The 17790-nt window shown below is 38.5% G+C and overlaps 4 protein-coding genes across 7 annotated transcripts in view; 3 read left to right on the top strand and 1 right to left on the bottom strand.

The window, feature by feature from the left end:
* Window positions 1-411: 411 nt before the first annotated feature.
* Window positions 412-3043, top strand: si:dkey-71d15.2 (SH3 domain-containing kinase-binding protein 1). Of its 4 annotated transcripts, none has more exons than XM_035667285.1 (6): window positions 412-556; window positions 919-1016; window positions 1229-1281; window positions 1700-2001; window positions 2127-2190; window positions 2395-3043. In XM_035667285.1, the coding sequence occupies exons 1-6, from the start codon at window positions 495-497 to the stop codon at window positions 2431-2433; spliced, it is 618 nt and encodes a 205-aa protein (XP_035523178.1). In that variant the 5' UTR covers window positions 412-494; the 3' UTR covers window positions 2434-3043. The 4 variants fall into 4 exon arrangements, with proteins under 4 accessions (XP_035523178.1, XP_035523177.1, XP_035523180.1 ...); XM_035667284.1 differs by having other exon boundaries at window positions 1229-1329; XM_035667287.1 differs by lacking the exon at window positions 919-1016 and having other exon boundaries at window positions 435-556.
* On the bottom strand, window positions 3041-9478 carry lipia (lipase, member Ia). The gene is made up of 11 exons (XM_035667283.1): window positions 9283-9478; window positions 8729-8815; window positions 7190-7560; window positions 6994-7102; window positions 5882-5983; window positions 5689-5778; window positions 5388-5555; window positions 4901-4990; window positions 4393-4501; window positions 4102-4275; window positions 3041-4011 (listed from the first exon to the last, which is right to left on the bottom strand). Exons 2-11 carry the CDS (start codon window positions 8784-8786, stop codon window positions 3927-3929), a joined length of 1356 nt encoding a protein of 451 aa, XP_035523176.1. The 5' UTR covers window positions 8787-8815; window positions 9283-9478; the 3' UTR covers window positions 3041-3926.
* A 2208-nt stretch (window positions 9479-11686) lies between these two features.
* On the top strand, window positions 11687-16231 carry LOC118331685 (choline-phosphate cytidylyltransferase B-like). The gene is made up of 8 exons (XM_035666754.1): window positions 11687-11947; window positions 13033-13132; window positions 13509-13625; window positions 13804-13955; window positions 14068-14146; window positions 14236-14378; window positions 14499-14687; window positions 15828-16231. Exons 1-8 carry the CDS (start codon window positions 11867-11869, stop codon window positions 16062-16064), a joined length of 1098 nt encoding a protein of 365 aa, XP_035522647.1. The 5' UTR covers window positions 11687-11866; the 3' UTR covers window positions 16065-16231.
* Window positions 16232-17574: 1343 nt separating this feature from the next.
* The window catches only part of zdhhc20a (zinc finger DHHC-type palmitoyltransferase 20a), a 6239-nt gene continuing 6023 nt past the window's right edge, over window positions 17575-17790 (top strand). Inside the window, exon 1 of the mRNA XM_035667219.1 lies at window positions 17575-17722. Within this exon, the coding sequence (XP_035523112.1) occupies window positions 17605-17722 (118 nt within the window). The 5' untranslated portion in view covers window positions 17575-17604. The remainder of the gene's footprint in view (window positions 17723-17790) is intronic.

Here is a 17790-nt window from a genome sequence, read left to right as displayed (position 1 = left end):
AAATTAATGGTCTTTATTAAAGCAGCAGTCTCCAAAAACACTGGATCCTACATTTCACATAATGCAACTTAGTAGCATATTTAATTAACCCCACCAGTTTCCTAAATACCAATTTCTTCAAAACCCACAACCCAATTGTTTTGAAACTCCCCCCAGAGCCACAGAAGACATTATACAACTGATTTCACAGACTAATAAAAATCAATGGAGTGGCCCTTTAAGTACTAAAACACTGTTTTAGTACTTAAGTACTTAAGAGTGCTTGAGGTGAAATAAAAATCACTCTTCTGCCCGGTTTAAACATCAGTTCTTGTATAACTGCACTCAAGTTTGTCCCTTTAAATGCAACTCTCGCCCTTCAGCCTGTGACGCCCTTCCCTCTGCCCCGGTGATATTTGTGAGCCCGGTGGAGCTCCACTCGGTCCTGTGCTAAACTTAGCCCTGACAGTACCACTCCTCATCACAACATACTCTGCAGACCACACTGGGTTACAATGGATGGTGTCGTGTTACCGCAGATGCTGCTGTATCTCACCAGTGCCGCCGGCCAAACAAGGTGAGTGTGAGCACCAGATCCTCGACCGTTACTGGCAATTATCTGGTAATCTGTTTACTGTGTTTACTAATGACTATAATCTGTCTCTGTCATCCTGTCTGTGCATTGGTTCCAGCATGTGTTGCACATTTGTTCACTGCTGTGGCATGAGAGACACAGCTGCCCCTACTGTACCACCCGAGTTTAGCTCCCCCCCCTACTTTGACAAAGAACTATCTGAGTTTAATGTACAAACTGAAGTTGCTTTATATATTGTGACAAACAGAGATAATAGTTGATGTGATGTGGTGTGAGACTGCACTGAGCTGACCGGTTTCTGTTGATTTCTTCTCCACTGACTTGCTCCAATCTGTCATTTGTAGATGTAGACTTAAAGACTGCAGGTTTTTCTGTCTTTCACTCTCTACACTTGTATCCCTCTCTGTCGTGATGGGCAGCTATAGCTCAGCCCTCGTTCCTGGTAAGCCTCGCCAACTATTGTTGTTACATCTGCTGCAACATCATTTGAAATACTACCACGGTTGAATGCTGCATGTTCAAAAGGCTGAATGTTAATGCAGGCTTTGGAATCACAAATATGCAGGCTTGTTACTGTGAAAATGTCCCACAATCTCTACAGTGATGGGGTTCAAGTGGTTCTGGGTTTTAACATTTATTCTGTTTCTCTTAAAGAGACTGAAGAGTTTGATTCAATTGTGTCAATCGCGGAGAAGCTGAATGAGCAGGTAGCTCATGTTGCAGATGAGAGGTTACAGTCAGAGCTTCAGAATCTGGGAAGTATACACTTTTAATAATAGTTATCTAGAATAAAATATAGCACTCACTGTTTGAACAAGAGTGTGTGTGGTCTGTTCTGCTTGTGTCCCATTTGTCCTTGGGATAAATTTAACTTTCCTAAGCTGTCTCATACACACACAGCCACGTACAGCAGTGAAAGATATCTCTTTTAACGCCTTACTTTAAAGGTTAAAAGGTACTTGACCTGTAATAAATATGAGCTATATTTTCTGAATTTTATTCACCTATAAGGCCATATTGAAGATTTTCTCTGGGGAAACCAAAAAACAGCTTCTTATATACTTGCACTGGGTGAAGTAAATGTATTTTACTTATCAGATGTCTCAAACTAGACTTAACTTACAGGTTACACTCATGATGGAGGAGGAAAGAAAAGAAAACCACAGGGAAGAGCTGGATTCTTCAACACTTCAAGAAAACTCTCAGGCAGCAAGTCAAGCACCCAAACGTCTGCCCGCACAGTCCTTCTCCTCTCTGTTACCGAAGGCCCTCTCTGCTGTGCTGCAGCCGGCGCTGAAGCAAGGTCCGAACTCCGGCCCTGGGCCAAGCACAGAATCAGGGAAACACGCTCCACCAAACCTGGAACAACTGCAGACAGAGCTGAGAGACCTGAGGGACCAGTTTGATCAGATGAAGAGTCAGCACAAGTATGGGCTTTGTTAATCTCTGTTCATATATTGTGTTCCTGGCTGACATTCCCATCTCTGCCTATGTTGTAGTATCAATCAGGAGGTATTTTGCTGCACTGATCTGACAATGCATTGTGTTCCAGCAAAGAAATTAAACTGCTGATGAATGAGCTCGATGAGGAGAAAAGGATTCGCCTGACTTTACAGGTGCGGCATGAAGAAAAATAAAAATATTAAAAGTATCTGCTAGAACATACCAAAGAATGTTATTTTGTTCTTCCTAATAGTACAATACATAATAGTAATAATAATTGTTATTTTTAAACTGGGCAGAATTACTTTAAGGTGAGAATATTAGACTCAATATCTTACAACTGCACTGCATGATTAGATTTTTTTGTTTTGTTTAAGATGGAGATTCAACGTATGAAGAAGCACATGTCTAAATGAGAGGACTTCATCATCTTCAAAGACGAGATATCCCGATTTGACCAGACGTAAAGGTCCTGTTGTACACTTACCAGATAAATGATATTTTTCTAAGTTTTAACAAAAAACATCCTTGCTTCTTTTTGATGAAAAGTTATTCTATTTTTGTTGTTGGACTGCCGACTGCGTCATTGCTGACAGTGTAAAAGTGAAGCACAGTGGGAGCAGACATGTAAAGACACTGTTGACGTGACAGAGGAGTATCTGTTAACCAGTTATACATCCAGTTTTGTTTTATTTATTTCTGTAGATGGACTCTGACATCTTTAGCATCCTCTGGTGGTGGAAATGTTTTATAAAGTGTCTTGAGATTTCCAAGAAGAGGAAAATTTGTTTTCTGTTTCCTGTGGGAACCCAGATTTATAAAGAATGTTAGAGAGTTCATCGTTGTTTAATTGAATTTTAATAATTGCTCCATTATCCAGTGGATCCATCTGACATATACACACACACACATATATAATAATGTGAATGTTGATGACACAAAAACTTGACAGACTAAGCTGTCAGTGAATTCATCGGTTGTTGATGTGTAGAAGCTTTGTGAACTCATTAAAGATGTCGTCCATTATTGACTTGAAATTTTATTCATAATAAAGATGAATTCATATACAAAAATAAATATAGTTATTAGTAATGTCATATACATATATATATATTTTAAAAAGAATCCATGTGTAATTGAGAAAGTGTCAAGAGAGTGCAGTACTTTATATGGAAACATATATATAAACAATTATCTAAATTCTAATTTTGTGCTGGAATATCTTTAAATCATTAGTGTTTCTCAGTCTTACTAAATCTGGACTAACAGAGTAGACAAGCAGAAAAAAATGTCCACTATTCTTTTGAAACCAACCTCAGTTTTGTTGTTGCAGTAAGTTTGTTACTGAGTTAACGTGTCCTCATAAGTCATTTGAGATTAATTCAAATGCATGAAATAATATGCATCTCCCTACCAGTGAAATGCATTTAGATTCCCTTTACAGGCAAAAGTTTTCATAAAAAAACACACATATTTTCTCTTAAAGGTCCAGTGTGTAACATTTAGGAGGATCTATTTGTAGAAATGGAATATAATATTCATAGCTATGTTCTCATTAGTGTATAATCACCTAAAAATAAGAATAGTTGTGTTTTTTTTTACCTTAGAATGAGACTCCTACACCCTTAGAAGGGGAGGGTGAGGCGAGTTGTTTGCTATCTGCAGTTAAACCACTAGATGCCAATAAATCCTACACACTGGTCCTATAAACACACACATACATAATAATATATCACATTAGATTTTCAAATCACAAATGATCTCATCGCTGCCAGGCTTATATCTTTGATATGCTATTGTCCTCATTGTTTTCCTGTTCACTCCTGGAACTGGACTGAAGAGTCAGCTGAATCTTTTCCAGCACGAGCAGTGGATTTTTCTTGTTTTTGACGTGGGGTCAGGTTTAGTCTCAGAAGTTGGATTCCTCACAGGGAAGGGGCCTGAAGGTGACCTCTTTGTTTACTTCAAGAAGGATATCATATCGACAGAGAGGCCTGTGAAGGACAAAGTCAAATATTACTATAAATCTAGAGCTGATAGATCAAATTTCAGAAAAATATCGCACATCAGTGTTTGTTGCATACCTCTTTGTGCCTTCCAGATGTGTAAGACGGATTCGTAGAACACGGAGCTTATATCTGGGCTTGAATACATTCTCGATGGAGTATTTGAGAGACACTTTTTCCACTGACTGTATGTCTTTATCAAACTGGGCCAACAACTTCGTCTCTGTGTACTTCTTGAACTCTACAGCTTTACTGATGTGAAACAACAACAACAACACGTTACTGAGAGAAAGCAGCAACAGACGAACAAAGAGAAGCCATGGTAGAATATTTGCTACAGAACTTATGATGAATAAAGTGGAGACTTACTGGTTGATGGTTGCCACTGCTTCTTCACCCTTACTATGAAGTTTAACAGTAATGTATCCCCAGCGCACATCCTTGTTCCATATCATTACATTCATCCTGTAGTTTGTCACTGAGAAAGGACATTAAAAATGTTTATTCAAAAGTAATACGTCCACCTTTTTTAAATTAAATCAAAGTCCCTCTTAGAACTGAACTCAAACTCAAATTATCCTCAACATTTAAATACTGTCACGTGAAGTTGGAATTAATTTTGAATTTTGGTCTCATTTTACGCTCTTCATTCACATGTAACTGCAGGTGGTCATTTTCACAGTCATCCATCCTTTTCTTCATACAGTTCAAGAATTTGCAGCTTTCCAAATAGAAGACAAATCTTGACAAACACTCCACAGTTCATCTAAATCTGACAGGATGATGACAAATACATCTATATGCCACATTGAGGTTAAAGTTTTTATGTTGTTATATTAAGATTAATGATTATTATTGTGATTATTCTGTTACTTACTGCAGAATGGAGAGACTGCATTTGTGGTGAAGTACGCTTTTGTTTGGCCAAGCTTCAGCAGGACGTCTCTCCAGGCTATGACGTCATAACCTGGATTTGAGTGAAACAGCTGCGTCAGATCTACAACAACGACCACCACACTGAGTTCTTCCATTAACTGTATTGTCATTCTTTATTTAAAGGACCAGTGTGTAGGATTTAGCGGCATCTTTTAAAAAACTTGCGAAATGTATGTTTATTCTGGGCTACAGCAGAAAAACATGGCGGTTCAACATGGCGGCCTCCATAGAAGGCGACCCGTGGTGTTGGTAGATAAAAAACGACTCTATGTTCAGATTATTATATACTTATGAAAACATACCTGTAAGTATTGTATTCAATTTCTGCCAATAGATTCTCCTAAATGTTACACACTGGACCTTTAAAGACTAACTGAACATCAGCTTGAGACTGAAACAATTACTGAGATATAAAGTGAAGTACCAACCAAAGACAGGACATCCAGCTGCACCAAACCGGTCACAGTTCAAGCAGTTACCATCCAGAAACTCTTTGTAGGAGGAGCAGGGGAAGGCCTTGCTGACACACGTCCGATTCACAGAGTCAAGGAAGAGCAACACTGATCTCTGATGGTCGCATTTAAAATAGGCTCCTCCTGTGAAGGGGTAAGAAATAAAGGAGTGTAATCATACAGTACTGTTCTATTTCTGATAATATAAATCACCACATGAGATTATAAAATCTGTCTTTTTTTCCGACAAAGATTAACAGGCACTGTGGTCTCTTACCAGAAAGGATGGTCTTTGGGCAGCCAGGCTGGTCAGTTCCACCGTTAGCATAGAAATCAATGTGACCTAAAGGTTCTCTGAAGCCCAGGGCTGTGAACACAGTTGACACAGTTACACGTAGAAATCATAAACAATTTAAAACAATTATAAATGACTCCATGAGTATATAATATTGTGTTTCAGTTTAACTGACCATCTATGTCTGTGTGCAGAACATCCACAAACTGGGCGTCTGAGGGGTCCAGTCGGTCCTCTGGAGGAGTGCCAGTGAACTGAGGCCCAGCAGGGTCCAGAGCTAGAGACATCACATCAGTTCAGCAGTTGCAGCACATCAACATTAGCTGAAAAAGGCTTGGGTATTATAAAGGTATCACTTATCTTACTGCTTGACCTTTCTATGCCTTTTGTGTTTCCAAATTATACTGTATCTTGATTACTGTCAAACATCTGACGACAAACCAGTATTACTGTTTTCCTTTTTTTTAAAATTATTTTTAGTATTGTGATACCATTATGTCTGGTTTCATGTGACTGAACTCTTTGCTGTCGCACAAGCAAGCTCTACATTTGCTTTTGCTTTCTCTGTGTTTTTATAATTGCCACTCCTTTGCAGCAGTGCTGACCTGGATATCTGTGGTTCTGTACGTCACTGACACTGCAGGCACTGTGGAGAGGATTTTCTGCCTTCATCTTACTATCTCTCTGCAACGATTTCAGGTGGAATCATCAAAACTGTGCAGATTTTCTCATAGTGATAGCCCTATCTAGAGCTTGTGTTTGGTTTGTCCATTCTGGGCTACTGTAGAAACATGGTGGTTCAACATAGTGGACTCCACTCCGTCTGTAGATAAAAATGGTTCATTCTAAAGTAACGAAAATAAAACGATTCTTATTTTCAGGTGATTATACACTAATTTGACACATTTGATTATTTTTATTATTATTATTATTATTATTATTATTATTATTATTATTTTCTATTTATGCCAATAGATCCTTCTAAATATTAAAAACTGGACCTTTAAATTGACGAAAACATAAAAATGAAGTTTAAATTATCTTTATTTCATTATTATGCTGTTTGGCAATGAACTATGACAATTTCCACACCCAAACAAACAATGGCTCTCCTCTAGCTGAAGGAATTTGAATTTTAGTTCTGAGAGAATCATTTTATGAATCTAGACAGCAATATTCAGAATTATTTTATAAACTGGGACTTTTAGTCCAGATGTCAGACTTCTACAAACATTAAGACATGAACGTGATCTGAATTTGAATGTGCCAGCATATGCACAGTCTTACCTGTAATTCTTCCAATTAACCCATTCAGGTTGGCCCCTACAAAGCCTGATATGTGAGCCCCGAGACTAACTCCGATCATGTGGATGGAGCTCAGAGAGGCACCATGTTCCTGAAAAGATCAGCCATTAGTCAGTAATGACATTCGTATCTAGACACAACAGAGATGGTCACAGAGAGCATCAGATACATCTCATACCTGCATCTTTATAATAAAAGCAGTGAGGTTGGCAGCTGCCCTGTGTGTGTTCTCCAGTGCCTTAAAATAATTCACATTAGCAGCTCCGTTGTTCCAGTCCACTAGTATGAGATTCACATCTTTCCTGGCCAGCAGCAGCTCTGTGATATTTTGCAACCAGTTTGGTGGAGATCCCGTGGGCCGATAGCCATGAATGACAAAGGTTGTTGGTCTGGATAAGTTAAACTGGGGATTGGCGGACATGTTGGTGTGGGACATGAGTGTACCACAGGAGACATTATCCCTGGTGTACAGCAACAACCTAGTTTTGAGGCTGGTTCCAATTATTGCATGACTGAGATTTAGATCTGTAAATTCATCACATCCCTGGGCTGGGAGGAAGGCAGAATTTGGGGGTTGGGGAGGATGACAAAAAACAGAATACATGAGACATGACCATTTTGATCTGAACAAGCATTGTTGAAGAAAGATTACAAAACCTTTAGATATTTATCATCCAAAGTTTCTGCCATATGACTCAGTGTGGGTGCATTTGATGCAATACTAACACTGAAACTGTTTTCAAACCCAGCTTCGCCCACCAGAAAGACACATCATAAACAAGTTTCACTGGGAAAGCAGATCATTTAGCAACACTGAGAGTGACACATTTTTAATACACTTGCGCTACATTCACACTGAAAGCCTTAGAGCTCAACTTTTTTGTTTGGCTGTTAACATTATTTGTTAGATTCCAGAAGTCCCGGCCCTGAAGTGACCTGCACGATGAGCGTAAATCTGGATGACAACAGACTTATATCTGATGTGGCTGTTCCTGCTTATGAAAGCAACTTCAGCTTCACATATGAGCTAAAAAATCTAATTTGGGTCACTTGTATTTACAGTGTGAACGTAGCTGAAGTGAGGGTTTGCACACATAGTACACACATAGTCATTGGGCCTTAGCAGAGCCATTCATAACAAACTGTAAGTGCAAAAATAATCCTTAAAAACAGTCTAACAATCCAACCAAGAAGGACTATGTTGCTACCAAATGAAGCAACAATCTGATTCAGCAAGAAAATTATTATATATACATATTTTGTCAATGTCACCTACCGAACAACATGAAATTGAGCCAAAACAACCAATAATCATTAAGACATTCAAAAACAAACATTTCTACTATCAGTCTGCTTTATCTGAACTAAAGTTCTGCGATGTAAAATGTATAGCTTTATATTTAGGAATCAGCAGTTCTTCTTAGTAACTGTTACACAATAGATGTGAATTATGTGACTGTAGCATGACTGCATATATATCAGCTGAGTGCCTTGTGTAGGTTCACATAGTGGCATTGGTTTTTGAAAACCACGGTGAAGGCCTTTTGCGTAAACATCTTGCTTTTCCCAAGAAATGTCAGTTCCTCAAATATTGTTTGACTATCCTTTTTCCAGTGTACAGTTGCTATAAACTTTATGACTTACTGGCACATACTGTGTGTGTGCGTGTGTGTTTGCGTACATACATTTTCATATCATTTTCATTTTAAGCTTTTACCTTTGCGTATTTGAACAGTTAACAGCAGGAGCAGTGTCAGATATTGCCACAGGAACATGTTTGTTTACACCAGCTCGAGCCAATAATCTGTAGACAGAGTTATTACAGTCAGACTAATAAATAAAAATACATCAGTCATTATTTGTCTCATAGCAAATCACACGTACACAAACACAACAGTACGGCAACAGAAGGAGAACACTGTCCCAACCATTCAGATGTTTCTCTGACAAGAAGAGCGAAGAAAAGAGGTCAGTTACTCATCTACTTACCTTCCAATGTAATGAAACTGCTCATCTTAATAATTAACATTGTTGGTGCCATTTAGGTAACTTGCAGACTGAAAATCTGTGTCTGGCTCCACCCACTGTTATTAATCTTAACCAATGACACTGTTTATAAGTGAAACTGAAATATGCAGAAACAGGTCTTTAAGTTTTTACAGTTAGACGCCAAAAGTCTGCTAGTTGTTCAATGTCTTACTTTTGTTTAACTTCACAAATCTGACAACATTGAGAGAGTATAACATGTCTTCATTAATATCAGAGTCTTACCGTTGCTGTCGGATATTATTTCCTGGTCCGGTCTGTCAAAGGTCCAGTATACTACAGGTTGTCCTGCGTTTGTAACTCCACATATTTGGGCAGTGTTCAGGAAGTGAGAGGAGGAACAGCAAAGCAATACTCCCGCCCTGCATGCTCTCACAAGGATAACCACACCCCTTGCTCCAGGTCATTGTGTTCACAGGTGAAACATTCCTGTATAGTCACTCCTGGTCCCTGAACCGGTTGTGTGGCTGTTTGTTGTGTTTCTATTGAACTTATATCTGCAAAAACAACTCTCTTAACACAAACAGTCTCTGTTTTGTTGAGTCCATTCTTATGTATGTGCAAGAAATAGGAGTGAAAGTGAAACATGGTATGGGAATTTCCAAAAGGTTTACAGAAATGAATACTACAACCCAAAATTAGAAATTAGTCAGGCTCTACTTCCCTGGATTTAGGAAAAACTCCACTGACAATTGTGAGAAGTTGCACAACAATCTTTAAAGACATTTTAAAGACAACATTTCCCTACATTACACTGCAAACTGATCTGCATATAGTATAATGTTTATAGCCTGTTTGGAGAACATTTCAAAGGTTTGGGAGAAGTCGTAGCATTCTTTCCACCTCTCATTATTTTTTATTTATGTTGAGTTTTTAAGTACTTTAAGAGAGGTCTATGTATGAGCTTTTAACTCGCTACCTCTCCTGCACAAGCTTTTGTTTACTTTAAATTCATGTATATCTGAGTATATGAAGGTGGCGTCTGTGTATCTTCTGTGTATTTTTGTATACACGTCATATGTTCTACAGTAATTGTATTTTTTATGTGCAAATAGATACATATAAATAGAATTAAGGTGGGAGTTGATGGTGTCATTTGTGGTCCTTTGAGTCATTCCTTTATTTTTCTCTCAATGACAACCAGCTGTCTCAAACCGGAAAGGGACTCAATGTGCCTTTCTTCTTGAAAATATAAAAAAGATAAGGATAACAGAAATAAACTTCAACCTTCACTGTTTATCTTTGCAAATGTGCATCGCTGATCACACATCCTATTGTATTTCTCTCAGGATATAGATAAAAAACATACAACGATGACATTTAGCAAAAGCTTGACCTTATATTACCATAAGCATTATAAAAATATGTATGATAGTGTATCCGTAATATTAACTTTGAACATACAAATACATCCACAATTATAACACGGCAAGTTTATAGCAATGCCACTGTTTCTAAGGGACTGTATACACAAATTATTACATGGGGCATTAAAGTGGGAGGATTGTGTACTGTTTCAGTAGTCAGGAGTGGTCTGGCTTTTATGTGCGAGCCGAGGAAGGTCTTTGAATGTTTTCTTATTCAGGATTGATATCTTATTTCAGCCTTACCTTGTGAGATTTTTTGTATAAAAATAGTATAAGTATGGTCAGGCAGCTAGTTCACTCATTTGGTGGCTCTAAAAAACGTTTCTGTAGGAGCTCAAAATAATCACATATATCAATGTTAGCACATTAATAGTAAATTCCTTTATTGCATACAGCATAAAGTGTATATCTTTTATTATAATTTTATATTCTCTATTATATTTTTATTTTATTATTATTTATTGTATTTTTCCACTGTTCCACTTACATAAACTTGAATTTCTCCCACAGGGATCAATAATGGAAATTCTTATCTTATCTTAAGTCATTGAATACAAATGTCAATAGGTGGCTGTTTTATTTCCAAATTTTCTGAAATGTCTTTTTTCTTTCAACTTAGGCCTATAATTTAGACTAAAATGTGGTCATAACAGATCATGAAATCATAGGCCTATGTGATGGTTGTTATTTGTAAAAAATAATTTAAACTTATGTGTTAAATTTGGTGTCAAGGCATTTTTTTAGGGACGGCAGCTGCCACCCACTCTAGATCAGTCCCTTTAACCTTTAGGCCACCACCTTTACTTTAATGTAAACAACCTGTATGGTAAAGAAGCAGCTGGTGTCAAAAACTAAATGTACCATAACAAGCAGACAGCATTGATTTCAAGATGTACCCAAACTAAATTACATAATATCCAGCATAGTAACACTGTGGGCGACTTGTAACAGCTTTGTGAAATGTTGGAACATGTCGTCCTTCTGTGTTTGGTTCCAAAGGCTGCCAATGTAAAGGCTCTGGGCACATTCTTACTTCATATGTTATTTAGCTTCCCTCAGCATAAAATGTGACACTATTAGCAGCCTCTATTCTCGTGAGAAGTGTTTCAAATACATGAGCATTTTTCACAATCACTGCAATCTGGACTGTTACACATAGTGTTAGAGTTTACTAATAGTGTTAAATTGCATACACCACTCTATTGCTACAGTCTACATGAAGAAAGAGAGATGACAAGTGCAATCTGAATACGTTTACCAGGCTGGCTTGAACTTTGCTCACTACATTCTTCCGTCATCAGGGTCAGGCAGGCCGATGGGATGTATACTTAAAAACACACGCAGGCTGAGAAATCCCCCCTGTTCAATAGTTAGTCAGGCTGAGAGGACCGGCAGGCGGGCGCAGCGGGGCAGTTAATAGAGAAGGAAGCAGAACATCCAGAATGGCTGGAAGGAGACGAGGCAGAGGCAGCAACGTTCAGCAACAACAGGCCTCACAGAGCCAAAGAGGAGGCCCTCGCAGGGTAAGTCCTGCTCTGTCAATATGAAACGTGGACACTGTGTTTATTCTTACACTTCAAATAATAGTCATGTGAGAACTCAGAGTCCCATGAAGTAGATTCTGATTGTCTTAAACATTTGTTTTTTGGACATTTGGTACAAGTGGTATTAGTCGGACTTATATTTTGTTTTCATGTGTCAGGCTTTGAATATTATATAATTATAATATACAGAAGTAAACCTTTCCTCTGTGGTTATTTGACTTGTGCCTGGGAGTGGAGAGTTTACTGATAAGCTGGGTGGGACAAGGAATACGCGATTATTCTCAAGTGATACACTTGTTTGGTATCATAGATTGAGTCAATATTTAACATGAAGTCATTCTGTTGTTATCAGTTTTTATTGCTGTAAATGTATCAAATAATTTAATAATAGGATTTAAGTGCATGGTGGTGGATATTTATTTCTAATATTTGTGTTGCGAATGTGGAGACATACGCAGGTCTGCATGTATGCTGACTTCATGGCTAACTATAGCTATAAGTATAACTATAGGACTAAACTATATACGTAGCATGGAAGCAGGCTAAAAGTATTAGCATTCGCAAAGTACTGATCATTTCAAAATAAAATTCAATCAGGTAAACTGAACAATTGTATAGTTTAATATAGCACACCAGACATTTGATCAGTATCAGAGTTCAAAGTATATCTTACAACACAGCAGATAAAGCTGTGTATATGCATCTACACACAACACAAAGTCCATGACATAACGAGACTCATTACCTCTGAGTGCTGAGATTATTTGCATCTGTCTTGAACATATCAAGCTTATCTGGCTTTGATAATATCTTTTTTTTAACCATGTCAGATCTATGGCGGAGTTCCAACCTACAAATTTACAACCCCTTATATATGATTAAAATAAACCTATAACAGCACTGTTAATATTGCAGTGTTTGAATTCTCAGCTCTGCAATACTGTTGCTGCATATAATTGTCTTCCTGCTCTGTTTGTTTTCCTTCCTGAACAGGATAAACAGTCAGATAAGATGAATTAACTGAGTTTATCAAACTGTTCTCTCTGTGTTGTCTCTGTATTCAGGCGCTGAGGGAGCCAGCTGCCTTTGCCAAGTCTACAGGTTATGAATCAGAGATCCCCCATGAAAAGCTGACCATTGCCCAGGCACGGAGGGGCACACCAGGTTACATTTTCTCAATAGTGTTTTGTTTCCATTGCTAATTGTCATGCAACTGAGAATGTCAGATCTTGTCAGTCCCTGCTTGTAGCAGCAATGAATAAGAGAAGACTACATACATTGGTATCAGCTGATATCAGCTATAAATCAGAACAATATTGTTTTACTGCTGGTTATTTGGATAATTAGGGGTGGTATTATTTATGATGTTTTTCTCCAGGAATGTGTCACGCCATTCTATTAAAGAAACAGACAGTATGAAGGTCTTTAAAAGCTGATTAGATGTTGCCATCAGCTTCACAACATAGTAAATCTCAAAACAAAGAAATTGATATTTTGAAATGTAATGTTGGTTTTTGAAGAAATACTTCTTATCTTGCAGCTCATCGTCCGGTGCGAGTCTACGCTGATGGGATCTTTGATCTTTTCCATTCGGGGCACGCTCGAGCTTTGATGCAGGCCAAAAATGTGTTCCCCAACACATACCTGATAGTAGGAGGTAAAGAATGGATCCTTGTATCAAAGAGAAATGACCTGCAGTAAAAACACACTGGAAAAGTGTGTAAATGAAATGGGGCTTCATTAGCTGAGCGTGAAGCCCAATCTCAGGGGGATAAATCTTTCAGTTTAGCAAGGCTTAGACATATAACGGTTCTTCTCTTTCTCTGTGTCCCCAGTCTGCAGTGACGAACTCACCCACAAGCTTAAGGGCTACACGGTGATGACAGAGGATGAACGCTACGACGCACTGACGCACTGCCGTTACGTCGACGAGGTGGTGCGGGACGCTCCCTGGACCCTTACCACAGAGTTCCTTAAGAAACATAAGGTCAAAGGTCACGCAGGCACTGGACACACAGCTTCTTACAATGTCATACAGTGACAACAGCAAAGATATCTGGTGTTCAACCAGTCTGAACACTGTAATGTTACACTCACAGATTGACTTTGTGGCCCATGATGATATCCCTTACACCTCTGCTGGATCAGAGGATGTTTATAAACACATCAAGGAAGCAGGTGAGGATATGAATGTTCATATAAGTTCTCATCATAACGAATTCTATGTATTTAATCACTTGAGTTAATCATTTATGTTTTAATGTCAGGTATGTTTGTGGCCACTCAGAGGACGGAGGGCATCTCCACATCTGATCTGATCACTCGTATCGTCCGAGACTATGACATCTATGTTCGACGCAACCTGCAGAGAGGCTACACAGCCCGAGAACTGAATGTCGGATTCATTAATGTTAGTGAAACTATAGTTTATTGATTTAAAAAACAGAATATTCGATGTTTTTGAAATAAACAATACAGAAATAAAAGGACAAATGTGCTGATGGTCACTTGCTTTGTCTTTTTCTGACAGGATAAGAAATACCGGCTCCAGAACCAGGTGGACAAGATGAAAGAGACGGTCCGTACGGTGGAGGAGAAGTCCAAACACTTTGTCTACAGAGTGGAAGAGAAGAGCCAAGACCTCATCCACAAGTGGGAGGAAAAGTCACGGGAATTTATTAGCAACTTCCTGGAGCTTTTTGGACCTGATGGAGCCTGGGCACGTTTACTTTTACATTAATCCAAAAACACATTAACTGAAGGAAAAAAACCTATAAGAGCTATAGAACCTTCTATTATAGGTTGAGTTTGTTATTTGGTTGTGTTCCTATGTTATTTTGATAGAAAAATATATAGAAGTGATGTAATTTGGTTTCCAGGCAACCAGTGGAGACTCCATTAAGTCACTGAACCTAGGCAAAAAAAAGTCTCACACATAACCTCCTTCTCATTTTTACACTTTGTACCCCTGATTACCCCGGATTAAAGAAACCAGATATAATGTGTTAATTTGTAAGCTTTAGAGGTGATGGTCGGATGATCTTGTTAACTCCTGATAGAGCAAGGTTAAGATCCTCACTCTGGCTTCAGATTGTATTGACAGATATGAAAATGGTATCAAAAGAAAGCGGAAGGAAAGCAAATTTCCATGCTTCAGTGGTAAACATCAGGTTTTATCATATCTTTATTAGAATCAAAGAGCAAGTGTAGACTTGCTAAGTTGCACATTTAACAAGTATAAAGAGCTGTTTCCACTGTAGAGGAGGCAGAGACACCTTAACTGTACATCCACCAACAGTAGCCTCAATGGAGCATGAGGACGTGGCTTTTTCAATCTAAGACACAACGCTTGTTTGCTAAAAAGTGTTTTTAAAAGTGTTTTATTTATTTTGCACTCATATAAAAGCATAAAAAGCCAGGAAGCTGCATTATGCTTACCAGTTGCAGTCCATGGTATAGCCACTGTGTGGGGCAAGAAGGATAGTGGTATCTATGAGGGTATCTCATAGTGGATACTTATCCATAAATATACTTAAAAATCATAAGAAAAAAGAAGCTTCTTATAAGATAAAAGCTCTTGCCTCATAATTAGCATGTTTAGATATTTTCTTCAATATCAAGTCTTTCTAAATCTGTAGATTTGGAAGAACAACAATTAATATGATCTTTAACTCACAACTAAACAACACAATTTTGAGTCATTCTGTGGGCAATGATAAAAGGCACTCTGGGTGATATGGGAAATAACTGATGAACAGAACACACACAGAACAATTCATCACAAAAAAATCCATTGAACCTTTGCCAAGCTCAACATTACAACACAGTAACACTCTGCTCTGTCTCTGTCCTTGTCCAGCATGCCATCCAGGAGCGCAGTGGCCGTATTCTCCAGGCCCTGTCACCTTACTCTTCACCCCGGGGCTCTCCCAGCAGCAGTCCCACCAGAAGACGCTCGGTTTCTCCTGACTCCTCCCCTGCCTCCGCCTCCCCATCCCCGTCCCCCTCCTCTCTCTCCCCTCCATCCTCCCCCTCCTCACCCAAAAAAGGGACACGCTCCTCTCTCAAATCCTCTTCCACATACAGCAGTCAATGAGCTCATCATGTTTTCTTTATTGGTCTTCTTACAGGGTATCAGTCATTAATCTGATACATAATAAGTACAAGGAGGCTATTAATTAAAACTAATAAATAAAAAGGGAGTAGGCTACTTTATTAGTAGTTTATTCAAGTGCAAGTGCAATATCTCATAATGTGCATAAGGTTTATCTGCTGAAAAGAAAAAGAAAAGATTATTAAAATTTTGCTTGGATGTGATTTGTCTCTTGTCATTTGTTACTCTTCCATATGTCTAGAAGTGAAATACATATAGTATGCCCATCCTAAAAGAGCCTTCATAGGAATTGGTGGTTGCACTGGCTGAGGCCTTGCTGCAGTGGCCAAGTCCGATCTGTGGTCCTTTTGCTGCATGTTGTCCTCTCGCTGTCCTATTAAATAAAGGCAAAGAGCCCCAAAAACAATATATATATTTAAAAAAAAGAGACTAAAACAGAGCTAAATTGAGTGTGTATTTAGCTTACACTAATTAGGTGGCTAGAAACATTTAGTTTATAATATATATAATATTTTTCTGAAATGTGTCTAGCATCTTAAAACAAACACTGTTTAACAAGATTCCACATTAATGCTAATGTTATTCGCTTTGTGATATTATGTCAGATGCTATGAGTTTTTACCTTGTTGTGAAGTTCCTCTGCCCCCAAGTGGCAAAAATAATAAACTTTAAACTGAACTGTTTGGCATTGGATACTTTAAATCCAGAGATAACAAAGGTACTCACATTCTTTACTCAAGTAGAAGTACAGATGCTTGTGTAAAAAAAAGACTCTTGTAATACTGATTCAACTTCAAGTAAAAGGGTAAAGTACAGGCTCTGAAATGTACTCAACATATAAAAGTAAAAAGTACTCTCTTGGTTTTCCATCAACTGTTTCTGTGCACTTTAGATAGGGTCGAGTCTCCCTCTGGTTTGTGGTCTTGTTAGGCTATGTTGTAATGTCTTTTACGTCATGTTAGGTCTGTCATGTGAGATCTGAAGATGTGCAATAATGCAAAAACAAGCCTCAACAAGTACAAGTAGAAAATATTTGTGTAAAAATGTGAAAAAGTTGTCAGAAAAATAAATACTCAAGTATAGGACAGACACCTGAAAAAGACTACTTAAGTACTGTAACAAAGTATTTGTACATTAGTCACATTTTAAAATGATTTGTAAGGGTTATGAATAAATAGCCTGTGATTTAAAGAGTTTCCACAGCCAAACAAAGACGGTGAGATGCCAGATGTCTGACTTGAGTATGATAACTTAGTTGATGTAGCAGCAGGGCCATTGATCTACCTGTCTGCCACAGTGTTATTGTCTGACCGCTCTGCAGTCACACAGCAGACTGTGATAAAATATAACACAACAATCACTTAACATTATATCCAAAAACACACGCGGGACCTCGACAACTACAGACATATCTGCGCATGTCCCCGTTAACTCTCCCGGTGTCTTGTCCTCTTTGGTCGCGTAATAAAAAAAAAACCGAGGCTATGACGTCACCTCAGCCAGCGTCCTACACGGATTAAAGATGGCGCCCTCTCATGCGCTGAGGTGCTGTAAGCGGGCTCTGAACTGGGTACCTGTCCTCTTTATAAACCTGGTTGTTGGTTGGTCTTACTACGCGTACGTGGTGGAGCTCTGTGTCTGTAAGTACACCCACTTTTACTGAGTATGAACCGGTTTGTGGGGGGTGGGCGGATAGCGGCTTGTGTTG

Source organism: Morone saxatilis, unplaced genomic scaffold, assembly GCF_004916995.1.
Source record: "Morone saxatilis isolate NCDOM2014 unplaced genomic scaffold, NCSU_SB_2.0 Contig20, whole genome shotgun sequence".
NCBI classification, from domain to species: domain Eukaryota; kingdom Metazoa; phylum Chordata; class Actinopteri; family Moronidae; genus Morone; species Morone saxatilis.
This window is presented reverse-complemented; position numbering and strand designations above follow the sequence as displayed.

Bases quoted from the DNA above. Each gene is read 5' to 3' on its own strand.
- lipia (XM_035667283.1), bottom strand. From the start codon at position 8,786: ATGTTCCTGTGGCAATATCTGACACTGCTCCTGCTGTTAACTGTTCAA. The intron at 7,561-8,728 runs GTAAAAGCTTAA...CCTTCCTCCCAG, and splicing joins AACTGTTCAAATACGCAAAG to CCCAGGGATGTGATGAATTT. The intron at 4,991-5,387 runs GTTGGTACTTCA...ACTCAAATCCAG, and splicing joins AGCTGGATGTCCTGTCTTTG to GTTATGACGTCATAGCCTGG.
- si:dkey-71d15.2 (XM_035667284.1), top strand. From the start codon at position 495: ATGGATGGTGTCGTGTTACCGCAGATGCTGCTGTATCTCACCAGTGCC. The intron at 1,017-1,228 runs GTAAGCCTCGCC...TTTCTCTTAAAG, and splicing joins TAGCTCAGCCCTCGTTCCTG to AGACTGAAGAGTTTGATTCA. The intron at 1,330-1,699 runs GGAAGTATACAC...CTTAACTTACAG, and splicing joins AGTCAGAGCTTCAGAATCTG to GTTACACTCATGATGGAGGA.
- LOC118331685 (XM_035666754.1), top strand. From the start codon at position 11,867: ATGGCTGGAAGGAGACGAGGCAGAGGCAGCAACGTTCAGCAACAACAG. The intron at 13,133-13,508 runs GTTACATTTTCT...CTTATCTTGCAG, and splicing joins GGCACGGAGGGGCACACCAG to CTCATCGTCCGGTGCGAGTC. The intron at 14,379-14,498 runs GTTAGTGAAACT...TTTTTCTGACAG, and splicing joins TGAATGTCGGATTCATTAAT to GATAAGAAATACCGGCTCCA.